General features: G+C 36.8%; 1 protein-coding gene across 2 annotated transcripts in view; it reads right to left on the minus strand.

Annotated features, from left to right (window-relative positions):
- Positions 1 to 3539: 3539 nt before the first annotated feature.
- The window catches only part of LOC121315778 (atlastin-2-like), a 29791-nt gene continuing 17626 nt past the window's right edge, over positions 3540 to 15704 (minus strand). Inside the window, exons 6-14 of one of the 2 annotated variants that reach the window (XM_041250170.1) lie at positions 13292 to 13348; positions 12718 to 12810; positions 9029 to 9167; positions 8192 to 8319; positions 8017 to 8073; positions 7486 to 7557; positions 6025 to 6456; positions 4711 to 4725; positions 4209 to 4617 (exon numbers count right to left, since the gene is read on the minus strand). In XM_041250170.1, the coding sequence (XP_041106104.1) occupies positions 4507 to 4617; positions 4711 to 4725; positions 6025 to 6456; positions 7486 to 7557; positions 8017 to 8073; positions 8192 to 8319; positions 9029 to 9167; positions 12718 to 12810; positions 13292 to 13348 (1104 nt within the window). In that variant the 3' untranslated portion in view covers positions 4209 to 4506. Of the gene's footprint in view, positions 4115 to 4208; positions 4618 to 4710; positions 4726 to 6024; positions 6457 to 7485; positions 7558 to 8016; positions 8074 to 8191; positions 8320 to 9028; positions 9168 to 12717; positions 12811 to 13291; positions 13349 to 15704 lie in introns of those variants that run through there. The other variant, XM_041250171.1, reaches the window with a different exon arrangement.

The raw sequence follows: 15704 nt of genomic DNA on the forward strand, positions 1-15704 counted from the left end.
TTGAGTTATTTTTAATATTTATCAAATCGTGGTTAAGTTGCTCTTTTGTCAGTGGTGTTACTTATACCTAAAATGCAAATATTGGTTTACCACAATCTTATTTGTTTTTTTTTTTGTTTTGTTTTTTTTGTTTAGGAAAAGAATGTCTTAACAATTCTAAAAAGATTTTTACTAGTTTTTTTTTTTAGTGGAAAATTGCATTGCATGCTATTTATCAATTTGAGCTGGCCCATTTTTCCTCTAACTTAAATAATTGAATGTTTCATCAAACTTGCATAAGTATGTCCTTAACATGTCTTTCAAATAATGTAACAAGTAGGGATGTTGAAATGTTGAATATTTAGACTGTTACCAGAAACATTACGTTACCAGAACATCAATCCTCTGTGCAGTAGCACCACTGACCAGATGTAACACCAATGACATTGACACATTGTTATATCAGCAAACTTTATTAATTTACAAACTGTTAAGGACAAATTTTGAAAACTGAGAGTTTAAAATACATTGAAAAGGATCAATTAAGATGTTTTATTCTAACAATTTAATAGTTAGAAATATTTCGAATACATTTTCTAAAGGCACAACTGTACCTGTATCTTTGTTTCGCTGCTGCAATTAATTTCACCATACCTGACAAGTTATGGGATAAGATATGGTTATGATATTGCAATGCAGTAATGATAATATATAATAAAACCATCTAGCCAACTCCTCCCATGCTGGACTTTCCTCTATCTTCATTCTTCTTCAAGATCTTTCCTCTACTTTTGACATTGTCGACCACCCTATCCCCCTCTCCACACACTCTAGCTCGGCTAGTCGTATCTACACGCACTTCACTCCCCCACCCAGCTTGATTATTTTAACTCCCTACTTCTTGGTCTCCCCTCCTACACCTTTACACTTCAACAAATTAAAAATGCTGCTGCCTGTATTATATTATATAGCTACACTGGCTCAGTTTACCACCGTTGCCTGTTCAAATTCCTTACACTAGTATATAAATCTCTCCATGACCTTGCCCCACCTTATCTGGCTGCACTAATTTCCCATTATATTCTTCCTCGTCCCTTACACTCCCAATCACTACTGTCCCTCTGTCCCACCCTTGCCCCGTGCCCAAGCCCTTTCTGTTCCTTCTCTCTTCTTGCTCCCCTTCATTGGAATAAGCTCCCACTCATCATAATCTTACCATCTTTCTTCACCTTTCATTTTTTCAGATTAGACAAATTCTAAAAACTTGTAAAGCACCTTGGTTAAAAGGCGATATAATAAATGCTAAATAAACAAACATTTGAGCTAGATCATGTCTAAAGAAAGACATATAGTCAGTGGTGTTACCAGCAGGACCGGCAACACCGCTGACAAATTTGAGGAAAGAGATTTTCCAAGATGGAGCCCATAGCCTCCCAGAAAAAGTTCATCAACCCTTTGTGTACCAGTTAAGTATTAAGTGTATTTGATATTTTTGCTGAAATTACATTTTCCCACAAATGAGGTACCACCACTGATGCTTTCAAGTGTGACACAAAATAACCATATATTTAATCAAATTTATGGAAAAGTAAAAGGTGCTCACTCACCATGTGGCCATCACTAAAGCCCCACCTCCATTTACCTTTTGTAACAGTAAGGACTTCTTGAAGCCTTTTTATTTCATTGTAATGGAGAATTTTCATTGTGGTAACACCACTGATGTTAAATTGAGTGACAATTTAATTAAACATATTTAAATAAATAATTTAAGACTACTACTTCTCCACATATCCAAACACTTGTTTACAACCAAGCTTTAAAAACTATCAAAATAGATTTTTTTTTTTTTACACTAGAAAATGTCATAACACCTCACGAGTGGCTGGCCAACTTTCATGCTCTCACTGACTTTGAAATGTAAAATAAATTAAACTTTTGCAGCTGAAATAGTAGAAAATGATGTGAATATTCATAAAGACCAGAATTAAACTAAGTATTTTGGTATTATGTGATTATTTGCCATTTTTATCTGAATTTAATTACTATAAGAAGGTGAGTGACAGCATTTGCCACCACATTTGTAGAATGACCCATCTAGGACAGAATGCAATTGATGGATCAGTAAACTGGCTGTTAAGCAAAAGGGCCCCATGGCCTTCTCTTGGGTTTAGGGCATTTATTTTTTCTTCATCTCCAACTAGAATAGACTGTTTTAGTACCAAAAAGAAAGTAAATACATTTCTGCACTGCCAAGCAAAAATGAACCATTTACCAAGAAAATGTCACATTGTTTACAGTGTAAAGTTAGCAAGATATTCAAAATGTCTATTTTAAGCACTTTGTGTTCATGTTTCAAGACCAGCACCTTGTCATAACACAATAATCCAAGTATGTTTAATAAATAATAAAATACGATAAAGAATCTCATAACCAAAAAATGTGAAGTTACCATGATAGCACAAAATCATAAATCAGTTGTACCTCTGCATGCTTTTATGCAGTCTTGCACTGTGTTACTATGTGGTAAGGATACAAGTATGGTTGAGAAGAACTTGGAAAACACACTCTAAAATTGAATTTCCAGGTAATACCTCATTATCTACTGTACAGAACAAACCACCGATTTCAGATTCTGTAGGCCTAGGACACACCTGTATTTGTATCATGGTCAGATATACAACTGGCATACCAGCAACAACCAAATGCATTATGAATCCAAGACAAACAACAATTGGTTGGCAATTTCATCCATTGCAATTGTTTACATTGGGGAACCTTTACCAATTAGTCTTTGCAAGAAAATAGACAACACATTGGTTTACTATATAGTAGTTTGATTTAATTATGTATTGAAAAATAAAATTACAGGAAATAACTTTAAAATGCAAAAGACGACAAATCAAGTTCCCCTACTCACATTCCCATTGCTTTGTCAAAGGGAATTGCAGTACTCAAGGCAGGTCATATCACAACTATGAAAAAACTTGAGTTTGAAATGCATTGCCACATTTAAATCAACCACAGAACATTCCCTTACATAAACTGCACTTTAGCCTACCACAATCAGATTATATATTTGTTTGCCATAAACTACAAAACTTTATACAAAAATTGGTATTTATATATTTATAATTTATACATGCCCTATTTGTGATCTGATAGAAAAATGAAGATATACAATAAACACTGTACAGACACATCAGCTTGTAGTCAATATGTTTTGGATGGAATTCTCATTAAAACATTGGCATATTTTATGTACGTTCGTGGTAGTTTACAGGAAAAAAAAACCCACCTACAGAATAGCTTTTCTTTGATGCATCATCTTCAAGCAAGTTTGTAGATAAAGGCAAGGCAATGTGCAGTTCTGAATTACTCCCTCTCCCCCTAAAATAGCTTTACCTCTAGGGTGTGGGCTGTGTAGATCTGAGAACATGCAATGCTTAATACTGGTACACAGAAACTAAAGCAATATTAAATACAATTAGTGAATCCAGGGCTTCACAACAGCCTGCTACCATTGATGTTTGTTTACAGTAAATAATTCTAACAGGCACAAAACAAATACAGAATATTTATTACAGTCTGATGCCTAGATTTTGCTTGAGTTACACAAATCAGCAATAAAAGTTGCTTTTCCCTGAAATACCCTTTTACATCGAACCAGTACAATCTGTTTATAAAATTTTTTATAAAAGTTGTATTTAATTTATTTAAACTAAAAGTTAAAAATTAGACAGTCATTGATTCCAGTTTTTAAATTAAACAAAATGTTGAAAGATGGGTAATGTTCCTACTAACACAATGGTCATGCTTCAGCCAGAAAACAAGGGGCACACACACACGCTTTAAAAAAAAACCTGATGAATCACCAGTTCCATCTTGGCGGCAGTATCCTGCGAAGCCAGTTCAGCCAAATTAAATTCTACAGCAAAGATTGTAAACTTTGGTTCAAGAGTCCTCAGTCTACAAAAAGAACTCTAGGTCAGGAGAGCCAAGGTGACCATGACAATGGTCAGTTTCTCTTTAATTTGGCATGCTGGGTAACCTGCTCAGTCAGACCTGCTTTGATGGAGTTTGCCACAGTCTGTCTAATGTTATCTTCCATGAAATGATCACTCAGAGGATTCAACACCTGTAAAGTGAAAATATATGGGAAAATAAAAAAGGGAATGTTTATAGAATAAAAAAAAAACCCATAGAATGACATGAAAAAACCCAAAACAAAATCCCATTAATGAAAAAACACAAAATGACTTTTAAAACCAAATAACTTAAGCATACTTTGCAAATTAAAATGACAAAAAAAGGAAACAAAGTAAATGCTGCCTATTTTGTGTGTTTCTCCCAGAAACAGACTAAATCAGTAGAACCGTCTCACCCTCTGATCCACCATTAGTCATCCTTAAAAGACTAGTTTTATAACTCTGAACCCTATACGTAGGGTTAACCAGGTACAGTATTTATCCAGACTACTGGCTTGTCTAAATAACTGACAATATATTTTTAAAACAATGAGTGCAACAGCTAGTTTCTCTTCTTGTTATTGTTGTTTGAGGACAATCTCTGCCTCCGTGCTGGTACAAAAGAGCGCTGCATGATTCGACTTCTCGCCAATTCAAACAGTTTGGAAAACACCTAAAAAAAGGGAATGAGTTAGTAAGTGAAAGATTTAAAAAAAAGTTAGTTGAAAGAATAAGGAAAGTTTGGAGGCATGCCATCCCAGCTCACCTTTCTTGGAGTCCTCTGTGTAGCAAAAGTGAAAAGAGAAGAGGCAGGTTGCATTTAGAGAGAAAAAGTAAAAACAAATAATAAAAAAAAAAAAAAAAAAAAAAAAAGTTACTGCAAGGTGTAATTTCCCTAAATTAGGGCCTCCCCTGTCTTGACTAGGGATGGGCACATGTAACTGTTTATTATCTATTCGAAAATTGCTAATCTTTTAGAAAATTACTAATGGTATAATTGTTTATTGCAATAAATACAAATTGTCTAAACAGACCCATTAAAACACACTAAATCTACTGCTGCAGTCACATTTTCCTGGAAATGTGTAGTGATTTTTATATAGATTTCATATTTTTTTGTTGCTACTTGTTATGTGGAATGTAATAAAGAACCGAAATTGATTTTTTTCCCCCCCTTCATTTTATAATGCTATTTCCACGTTTTGTTTTATTTGAAGTGTTTAAAAGTTAAATTTCAGTTTCCATTTGCTTGTTCAGCTACAAAAAGGCACAAGTAAACCATGTTATTATTTTAAGAATAAACTAGACGAATATTTAATGCGAACGGCAAGGAATTACAAAAAATTAATAAAATGTGGTGTCAACTTAATGTACTACTTATTTCGGGGGGAAAAAAACAAAATGTTTAACTTGAACTGCTGTTTGGCATCCTTTGTTTTACAGTTAATTCACTGGGGTAAAGCAAGGCCTACACAACGTATTCTTTACTCCTGGGATATTTTTCTACTTTAACAGGTTAAATATTGCACCCTCTTACTGTAAAAATAAAATGTACACAGGGGACACGGCCCTCTGCTGGTATGTTGCCTCTGCCTGTTTTCAGAGCAATATAATGTTTATTACTTTTTGAAAACTAAACTAATTATGAGCGACCAGCCAACCATGAAAATGCTGGGTTTGTCCCAGTGCTACTATAAATAAATGTTATTTCTTTGTATGGCTCTAAAATTACCTCAAGCTCCTGGACAGGAAAAAAACCCAACAAAAACCAAGTGTTCTTTAAAAGAAACACACACAACAAAAAACTACAGGGCGATACAAATCCTTCATAAGAGGTTTCAACCTGCGGTCAACATTTTCAAAGATAAAATGAAAAGTTAAATGGACACTCTCCTCAGACAGTAATCCAGTTTATCCAGGATCTCTGAAAACTGGCACAAAACAAAAAAAGAAAAAAAAAAAGTAATTTCTAAATAGCAGACTTCAATTAAATTTCTTGGTTAAACTACAAACAGCAATCTGGTCTCAACACAAATCAACACTATAAAAGGAAACAAGAAAAAACGTAAGAGATACCCACCTGTTCCCATAGGGTTTCTGCTACTTGATCGATGACTGTTCCAACTTCTCTAAACTCCCCAGAGTATTTAATATACGCCCATATACAGAGCGATAGTAATGCTACTCCCATAACAAGATTACAGAGGGTAGCTATTGTGTTCAAACCAATGAAACCAGTCACTCCCGAAACAATGTACATGATGAACAGAACAGCAAAAAGCGTAGCTGGTGTGCGAGCAGCGTAGAAAATATTTTTGCCATCGTTGTGCTTGATGAAGTTTGCATAGCCTTCTTCGATCTCAGCCTCAAGCTGCTCCTGGTAACGGCGGCAGAACTCCTCTCCTCCCATTTTCTTCACCGAGCAAAATTGTCTGATGGACGCCTCTTTCAGACCCAAGTGCTTGCACTCCAAGTCTGAAGGTGCAATATAAGGCTTGTCTCCTCCGCAGATCTGTGGAAATTGGAATACTGGTAAACATCAGAAAAAGGTATTTCACAATTGCTCCGACAAAGGTCTTAACTGAAATGTCAGCTTGTACTTTCTTTTAAATAACTAAAAAAAATAAAAGCAAGATTTGGCAAAATAAAAAAAAATAAGTGTGCAGGAGTGTTCTACTTTTCACTCCGACATGCAGTCTCCTACGCACCTGTGACTAATCCGCAGTGCAGCTGCTTAATTTTGATATTTCAAATCTGTCACCTTAAAATGCTCAGTAAGCTGACAATTAATGTATGTTATAGTACCAACACTTAACAGGAGACTTCTGAAAGCCTTTTTTAAAACTGGTACAATGTTTCCATAAACCACAGACCCTCCCCCTCCCCCCTCCCCTAACATAAAACAGTCCTACTATAGCAGCAGGCACAGTTTACAGTGCATCTGGGTTTCTGACTGCATAATCATTTCCAGATTGTATAAATCCACTGAGGGCAACGTCCGGTTTTCAAACAAATAGGATTCATCACTGCCAGTCTCATAGCCACTTTGGCAGCTGACACTCTTTTCCTCGTCTAGCACTTCAACATGTTCTGCATACCTATCCGCCAGAGGGATTGCTATGTGAACTTTATGCAACCGTCAGAACTGCCAATAAACCCTAAATAAATTCCCCACCAAAATATCCTATTACAGTAATTATACATGTGCTTGTATACACGGATTCATGAACACCAAAAACAAAAGTAAGACGAGATCCATTTTCACAGAATAAAACCACTTGTGTGTCAGATGCAATATACAGCAATGTATGTACTGCGTGAAACAAATGCAAAATAATTTCTACATCGATTTATCTTTTAAATCTTTAGCAAGCTGACTATAATACCATCCGACAGCAAATGCACATTTTGATCTTTAAAGTATCTCTTGTGTAAAAACTGGTAGCATGGAAACGAGTCGTTTGAGCTCTAGGACAACTCAGGCCAATTCGAGCGCACTTCAGTTAGCAGTCTATGGAAATGAGATACAAGTAATACATACCTGCTCCATACTTTTGTTGTAAGAGTCTTTTGCACCCGCAACAGCTGCAAGATTGTTGGCTTCAGCAGTTGCCTAAGAAATAACAAATGCAAATAAAAACTCAAATTGGATGTGTTGGGCGGGGGCTGCTGTGTTTTTGTAAAGTAGGTAAAAATCTGTAGCATTTCCTGCCTAATTTTATTTTGCCTGATATATTCGATTAGTCAAAATTAAAATTAACTATTTTGTCAAAACATGACATTTGTCAAAAATAAAATTAGTGGAGGATGCATTTTTCCAGCTAGGTTTTGGTAGAAATTAACTTACAAATTAGACCCGGAAATCACAACGCAAGAACCAGAAGAGTACAGTTCTGCAAAATACTTACTTGAGCAAAGAAATATAAGGCAGTTACAGAAAGGTCTTGGTGGCAACTAATTGAAAGCATGCAGATATACCACACTCTACTGGCCAGAGTCGCATTGCAAATTAGTCTCGTCACTACTGAGCAGGCCAACGTTCGAAGATTTATCTAAAGAAGATCTTACTTACCTGTAGCATGGACTTGGGATGAGGCAGCTCCTCTCCTTGATATATTTTGATGTAAGCCTTCAGAATGGGGGGGAAAAAAAAAAACAAACACACACACACACATTAAAAATAATGGAACACCTTAGTCCAAGATTAGTGCTAACCAGAGAAGATAAAATGAATGCATTAATCTTACTTTAAAGTACTCTACAAGATCTCTGCAGGTCACTTTGGAGCCACTGATTTCTTTTACTACCAAGTTCTCAGGAGCCAGTAAAATTGGCACCAAATTCTCCAACTCCTTCTTAAAGTCGTCATCTATGTCTGGAAAAAATAAATGCATGTCAATATTGCCCACCGCATCAAGGATTATATTCAAGCACAGAATTTACACTTAAAAATCCAACACAACACATTAGCAGGTTGTGGGCCTCCAAACCTAAATATACTGGACCAAAATTTACTATGACAAATTTTACTTGCTAGAATTCCATTCTTTGAGGACTAGAAATTAAGGTCTGTAGAATGCATGATACCTCTACTTACATTTTTAATTCAATTACCTACTGGAACATACTCCAGCTTAAATCCACTATTTAGTAGTTTTATAAATCGTCATCATCAATTAGAAGTGCTGTCCTTACACAGAAAGTGATTATTCTCATACAGTAGATCTATTAATTTTAGGTGAACACTATTTAAAAATATACAATTATGCAAAATTAGTTCCCCCACCATTACAGACCGTATATAGATTTTAAAATCAACAAGTCATTTGTAAGTCACAAGCTGTCATAACACACATCTAAAAGCATTCCTAAGTTGACGGATCATCAGTACATGGCAAATATCATGTGCGACTTGTTTGAGAACTAGATGTAACTAGACTATAGCGAACGATCAGTATGAACTCCTAGCCAATACATACAGAATGTAAATAACCTTTCTAATTTCCATGCATTTAATAATTGCACTATTAAACACTGAAATAGGGCCAATATTACATTAAGGAAGCTTATAAAATAAACTGTACCATTTAATCTTCCATCAAAGTTAGGATTTGTGGCAACCTTAAGACCTGGATGTGGCAGCAAGAAACAAGCGATCTTCGAGAAACAAGAATGGACATGCTTCCTAACATTCTGCAGCTCTTCATGCTGGTTCTGTTTCACCTGAAAAACAGGGAATGAACACTAAACCATTACCAGATGATTTCACCCAGGGTAGGGGTTACCAAAGTGACCAACTAGTACAATTATTTTGAAAACGTAAAATGTAAAAAAAAATTGACCAGTGGAACACATCAAAAAGCCATTGTGAGACGAAGACAGACTTGATGTCTCAATAGTGCTACTCACAACATGCATCAAATGGCATGCATGTTTCAAGCTTAAAAGCAAGAGTCATTAAGAAGCTTTTCTATAATTGGCACCTTTTACTGTACTTCTGACAAGGTTGCTGTATATCTAAGAGTAGGTAGACTTCCGTTTACTCCATTTCTTTAGAACTTCTTTCGGTGCTTTTTGTAAGGCTTGCATTTTTGGAGAAGATCTGCACAAAACACTGTGCATGCTGCACCTCTATTACACAAATTAAACTGCACCATAAAACACGGGTACGTGAATAGAAAAAAGATCTTTCAGTTTTTACAGCATAAACATTGCTTTCATATTTAGCGCTGAGGCCAATATCCGAACAAACATTGCTTGATATTTCTGCAACAAAAAAAAAAAAACACACAAGTTTCTAAAATGGCAAATGGAAAAAGTACTCCGCCTGGTGTGTGGGATTTGTAAGACCTTCACAACCAATTACTCCATCCCAAATATCCCTCCTCCCTCCTTTAATACAGCACTATATATAACGTTGGCTTTGATTTATGTTTTACAAAATTTCCAAATACTTCTGTCAGAACATGAAAAAGCCATGTTCATCTCAGAGCTTTTTTTTTTTTTTTTTTTTTTTTTTTTAAACTTTACTAGGTAAGCACACAGATTAAAATCTCTTACATGTGGGACCTAGTCAAGAAAGCAACACCACAATAAACCTCTATGCAAAAAACATATCATAATACCATCAACAAATCAGTGAAATAATCAATCAAATAGTAACAAGTCTACTCAGCTACTTAATACATGCACATCTCTCAAGTAGATAATCATGTAGATAATTACTCTTAAGCTACAGTCTAGAATAACCTTAGTACAGTTTAAATAATTGTAAATCATTCCAAGACCAAGGAGCAAAATAGGCAAATGATCTTTTAGCAGCCTCTGTACACACTTTAGGAACCGTGAAATTAAACATGTATGCAATCTAATACTGTAGTTACAATAAGCAACTATAAAAAAAAGTATATTTTATATATGGAGGTAATTTACAAAGAATAGCGTTATATAACTGAATATACCAGCGCTTCAACCTTTGCAAAACCAAGGAGGTCCAGCCAAACAAACTAACACAAAATGATGAGTACTGTAAATTGAATTCATAATATAGCTCAAGGCTGCATGATATATAGGATCCAGTTTGCTTTGTAACTACAGAAAAACAAGATTGGAGTCTATAAAATGATCATGAATTTAATTTAAATTTATAATTTTGCAATATTATCAATATGAACCTTAAAACGAGATTACTGTTCAATCAGATACTTATTTGTTATTTCAATAACTTTGTTACCTAAAGTAACTAAAAGATAATTCTTTAGTAGCATTTGTCCTTGTAGAAGAAAAATACCATAGCTTTTGTCTTACTACACTGAACAAAAATATAAACGCAACATGTAAGGCGTTGGTCCCATGTTTCATGAGCCGAAATAAGATCCCAGAATTTTCCATATGCACAAAAAGCTTATTTCTCTCATATTTTGTGTACAAAGTTGTTTACATCCCTGTTAGCGAGCATTTCTCCTTTGCCAAGATAATCCATCCACCTGACAGGTTTGGCATATCAAGAAGCTGATTAAACAGCATGATCTTTACACAGGTGCACCTTGTGCTGGGGACAATAAAAGGCCACTCTAAATGTGCAGTTTTGTCACAACACAATGCCACAGATGTCTCAAGTTTTGAGGGAGCCTGCAATTGGCATGCTGACTGCACGAATGTCCACCAGAGCTGTTGCCAGAGAATTGAATGTTCATTTCTCTACCATAAGCCGCCTCCAACGTCGTTTTAGAGAATTTGGCAGCATGTCCAACCGGCCTCACAACCGCAAACCATGCCAGCCCAGGACCTACACATCCGGATTCTTCGGACAGCTGACGAAACTGTGGGTTTGCACAACCGAAGAATTTCTGCACAAAAACTGTCAGAAACCGTCTCAAGGAAGCTCATCTACGTGCTCGTCGTCCTCACCAGGGTCTTGACCTGACTGCAGTTCGGAGTCATAACCTACTTCAGTTGGCAAATGCTCACCTTCGATGGCCACTGACACGCTGGAGAAGTGTGCTCTTCACAGATGAATCCCGGTTTCAACTGTAACGGGCAGATGGCAGACAGCTTATATGGCGTTGTGTGAGCGACCGGTTTGCCGATGTCAATGTTGTGAACAGAGTGCCCCATGGTGGTGGTGGGGTTATGGTATGGGCAGGCATAAGCTACGGACAACGAACACAATTGCATTTTATCGATGGCAATTTGAATGCACAGAGATACCGTGATGAGATCCTGAGGCCCATTTCCGTGCCATTCATCCACTGCCATCACCTCAGGTTTCAGCATAATGCATGGCCCAATGTCGCAAGGATCTGTACACAATTCCTGGAAGCTGAAAATGGCCCACTTCTTCCATGGTCTGCATACTCACCAGACATGTCACCCATTGAGCATGTTTGGGATGCTCTGGATCGACGTGTACGACAGCGTATTCCAATTCCCGCCAATATCCAGCAACTTCACACAGCCATTGAAGAGGAGTGGGACAACATTCCACAGGCCATAATCAACAGCCTGATCAACTAGGAGAAGGAGATATGTCGCGCTGCAGGAGACAAATCGTGGTTACACCAGATATTGACTGGTTTTCTGATCCACGCCTCTACCTTTTTTTTAAGGTATCTGTGACCAACAGATGCATATCTGTATTCCCAGTCATGTGAAATCCATATATTAGGGCCTAATGAACTTATTTCAATTGACTGAGCTCCTTATATGAACTGTAACTCAGTAAAATCTTTGAAATTGTTGCATGTTGCGTTTATTTGTTCAGTGTAGAATTTAAAAATAAGGTAGATTAATTAAGGCTCTTTGAAAGGAATCAAAATTAAACTGCAAATTATTGATTGCCAAGGAAGGGGAGGGATTACATGAGTATAGTATCATCTGCATAAAGATGGTACTTGCAGTGTAAAATAACATTAATAATATTAATCCATATATATATATATATATATATATTATATATATATATTATATATATATATATATATATATATATATATATATATATATATATATATATATATATATATATAATGATAAAACAATAGCAGGCCAATAATACATCCTTGAGGAACACCCTTATTTAACGAAACAGGATTTGACATCAGATTTGCATGTTTGATAATCTGTGATCTTCTAGTAACGTAATTTTGAAACCATCCAGCTGCTTGCAATCCAGTACCAGCAAACAATCTTATTGAGTAATGTATGATCAACTGTATCAAAGGCCTTGGAAAGATCAAAATCTGTATACTTCACATACCACTATTTACCTTACCTGCAACCTCTTTTCTAAAAAACTCTTTCCTCCATCAAGACCATAGGAATGCTCATAAGGATAGCTCCAGTCTCTAATTAGAAACATAAGTGTCTGTGGGGAAAACAAATGAAAAAAATATATTGAACTGGCTGATTTGCAGATAATAAAAAATATATAAAATAAACAGACACACACACACACCACTGAGGAAATGCAGCAGTACTAAATTTGCTACAAACACTACATTTGTGCCAAAATGAAACCTAAGGTCAAACATGTACTTGCCTAAGCTGCACCAAAACACAGTACCATTTCAAAACTTGTACAAAATCGCTTTGCACTACCAATAAAAGCATGAAACAAAGGATGCACCTGTAAACAGTAAGCCCAATGAGCAATTTCAGTTTAAATGATACTGGATAAGGAAAGACAAATGGTTTCACTGATACCAAAAAAAATTAAAATCCACTAGTCAATGCCAGGTAGAGTCTATTCTTACTACTTTTGGCACAGTCAATTTAATCCTGATTGACAGAGAACACAGAGCTCTATACCGATAATTCAATTTACCTCAATGCTTCTTCAAAATTACCTGAAATGGTTTCTTGTATATTTCCTCCATAGCAAGCCGTCCATATTCTGTAAACAGCTATATGAAATAAAAGAAATAGAACAGCCATTGAGGTACTCGTATTGATTTCATATAAGACGACACATAGCTTTAAGAATCCCTAGACTCTTAATATTTTGAAGTTAAAACCAGCAACAGGTGGTAAACAGTTTTCCCCAAACAAGTTCAAGATGCAGTTCCAATAGCTAGTCAAAGTGAAGTATCTTAATCTAGTTTAGAGGCCACTATAAAAAAAACACATTACACTATTATCAGAACCCTAGTTCCTTGAAATAGGAATATTAACCACTACACATGGGTGTTTCCCCTTTAAGACACCCGAACCTGAAAACTTTTATACCAACGACTCGCGTCAGAGCAGAGTGACGCAGCTGATGCTCCTCCCCCACAGCAATACGGCAGCTACGCGGCGGGGCAACATCGTCATTTTCCTTAGAGAACTGCGACCATGAACGCTGCAGCCCCAAAGTTAATGACTAACATCCCTATTTCAGGAAACCAGGGTTATGATAATAACCCAACGTTCCCTTTCAAGTAGGGAATATTAACCATTACAAAATGGGTGAGTATACCAAAGCTGTCGCAAGGATATGGTATACAAACATAGCAAGCTCGTTTTGAGCTGAACAGTATTCCAGCAACTTGAAAAACACTTAAGAAGGACTCTCCTCTAGTGTTCTATCATGAGGGTGGACTGGGAAGCCGCCCTCTTGTGCCAAAACCAGGATTCTGCGGGTCCACAACATTCAGCCAATAGAACCTGGCAAACATATGGGAGGAAGCCCACACCGCTGCACCATGTACTGTAAATCCAGAAATATTTGCAAGCCTTTTATTAGGAGACTTTCGCGTGTCAGAAAAAATGCAAAACGATTTGTCGCTTATATAAATGCTTCCACAATGTTGACTCATACGAAATTTATCTGACCACTAGAGGGCGTAAGTAGTCCAAATGACCAATATTGATGTCTGTTCACCACGAACTAGTAGAGAGAAAAAAAAAAAAAGTAAAATGATCATTTCAGGCCGGTCTTTCGGGGATATTGAATGCGGTTAAGGAAAGCCACACTACTAGCACAAGTGATATTCCCGTGTAAAAAAAAAAAAAAAAAAAAAAAAAAACACCACATTTCAAAAATACGAGAAATGGATTTGAAATAGTTTTTTCAGATCTGTTTACAGTACAGAAGCTTCATACTTGAGTAGTTCGCTTGTGTAGTTCTTGCATTAGAAACAGTTCTTGGTTGACATATCAAATTTTCCTCTCAGTAAATTATATTTTGTATGCAGTATTGGGTGTGTCTTTCAAACCCTGCGATAACCTATCATGTTACATTAGCCTGGGCAAATACACTGTATAAATGCACTAAAACACTTATTTTTTGAAGGCACATACAGTAATATTAACCAACATCAGGTCTTCATGTTGTGCATACACTATTATGAAGTAGTATACTACTTCAGGGCAACAGGTCACCAACATTTTTGGAGCTCAATTGGTCTTCTAGGTGTGATTCGCCACATATTGTGGCTGCAAATATTTTTGGATTTACAGTATGACCTAGATAGATGCACCTTGGAACAAAGCCCATGAAGGTCCCCTGACCCCTGTTGAAATGGCTGGTGAGCTTCTCAGGCAGGGGCAGACTGGCCAGTCTGGACTGTGCCCGTCAGCTTTGTAACAAATAAATTGTTCCGACTGCCTCCAGCTTTTGGTCCCGTCAACATAATGTGAATGCTGCACTGGGCAAAGCATACAGAGCAGGCGCTCCGCTCTGGACGGGGAAGGAAAGCCTCCGATTCCACCAACTGATTAATGTGGAAAGACGAGATGGTCTTCGACAAAAAAAGCAGGGTTAGTACGAAGGGTGACACTCATTCTAGCCTCTGAAAAAAATTAGATAAGCTTTTGAAAGAGTGCCTGCACTTCACTCAGTTTAGCGGGAGTGATGGAAAGCAAGAAAGCTGCCTTGAAAAAGACAAAAATATGAGCTCAGCTGAATGCATGGGTGTTTTTGTCAGTGCATTTAGCACTACATTTAAATCTCCAACAAGGAACTAAATCCTTTGACGGTGGCATAAGCCTTGGGGTGCCTTTCAAAGATTGCCCTGCCAGGAAATGAGCTGCTGGGTAGACAATCGATTTTTACATGGCACACCGAAATGGCTGCCAAATAGACCTTTAGAGTAGAGGGAGATTTCCCCTCATCAAAAAGTGCCTGTAAAAATTGCAGTATAACTGCCATAGGGCATGTTGTGGGTTCAAAACCAAGTGACTAGCACCACGCTTGTGGAGGCTGCCCTAGCATTTTGTAGGGTGTCCATCACCCTGTTCGATAGCCCCAGACAGCTCAAGTCGATGGCTGGGGTGCCA

This window comes from Polyodon spathula, chromosome 5 (assembly GCF_017654505.1).
Source record: "Polyodon spathula isolate WHYD16114869_AA chromosome 5, ASM1765450v1, whole genome shotgun sequence".
NCBI classification, from domain to species: Eukaryota; Metazoa; Chordata; class Actinopteri; order Acipenseriformes; family Polyodontidae; genus Polyodon; species Polyodon spathula.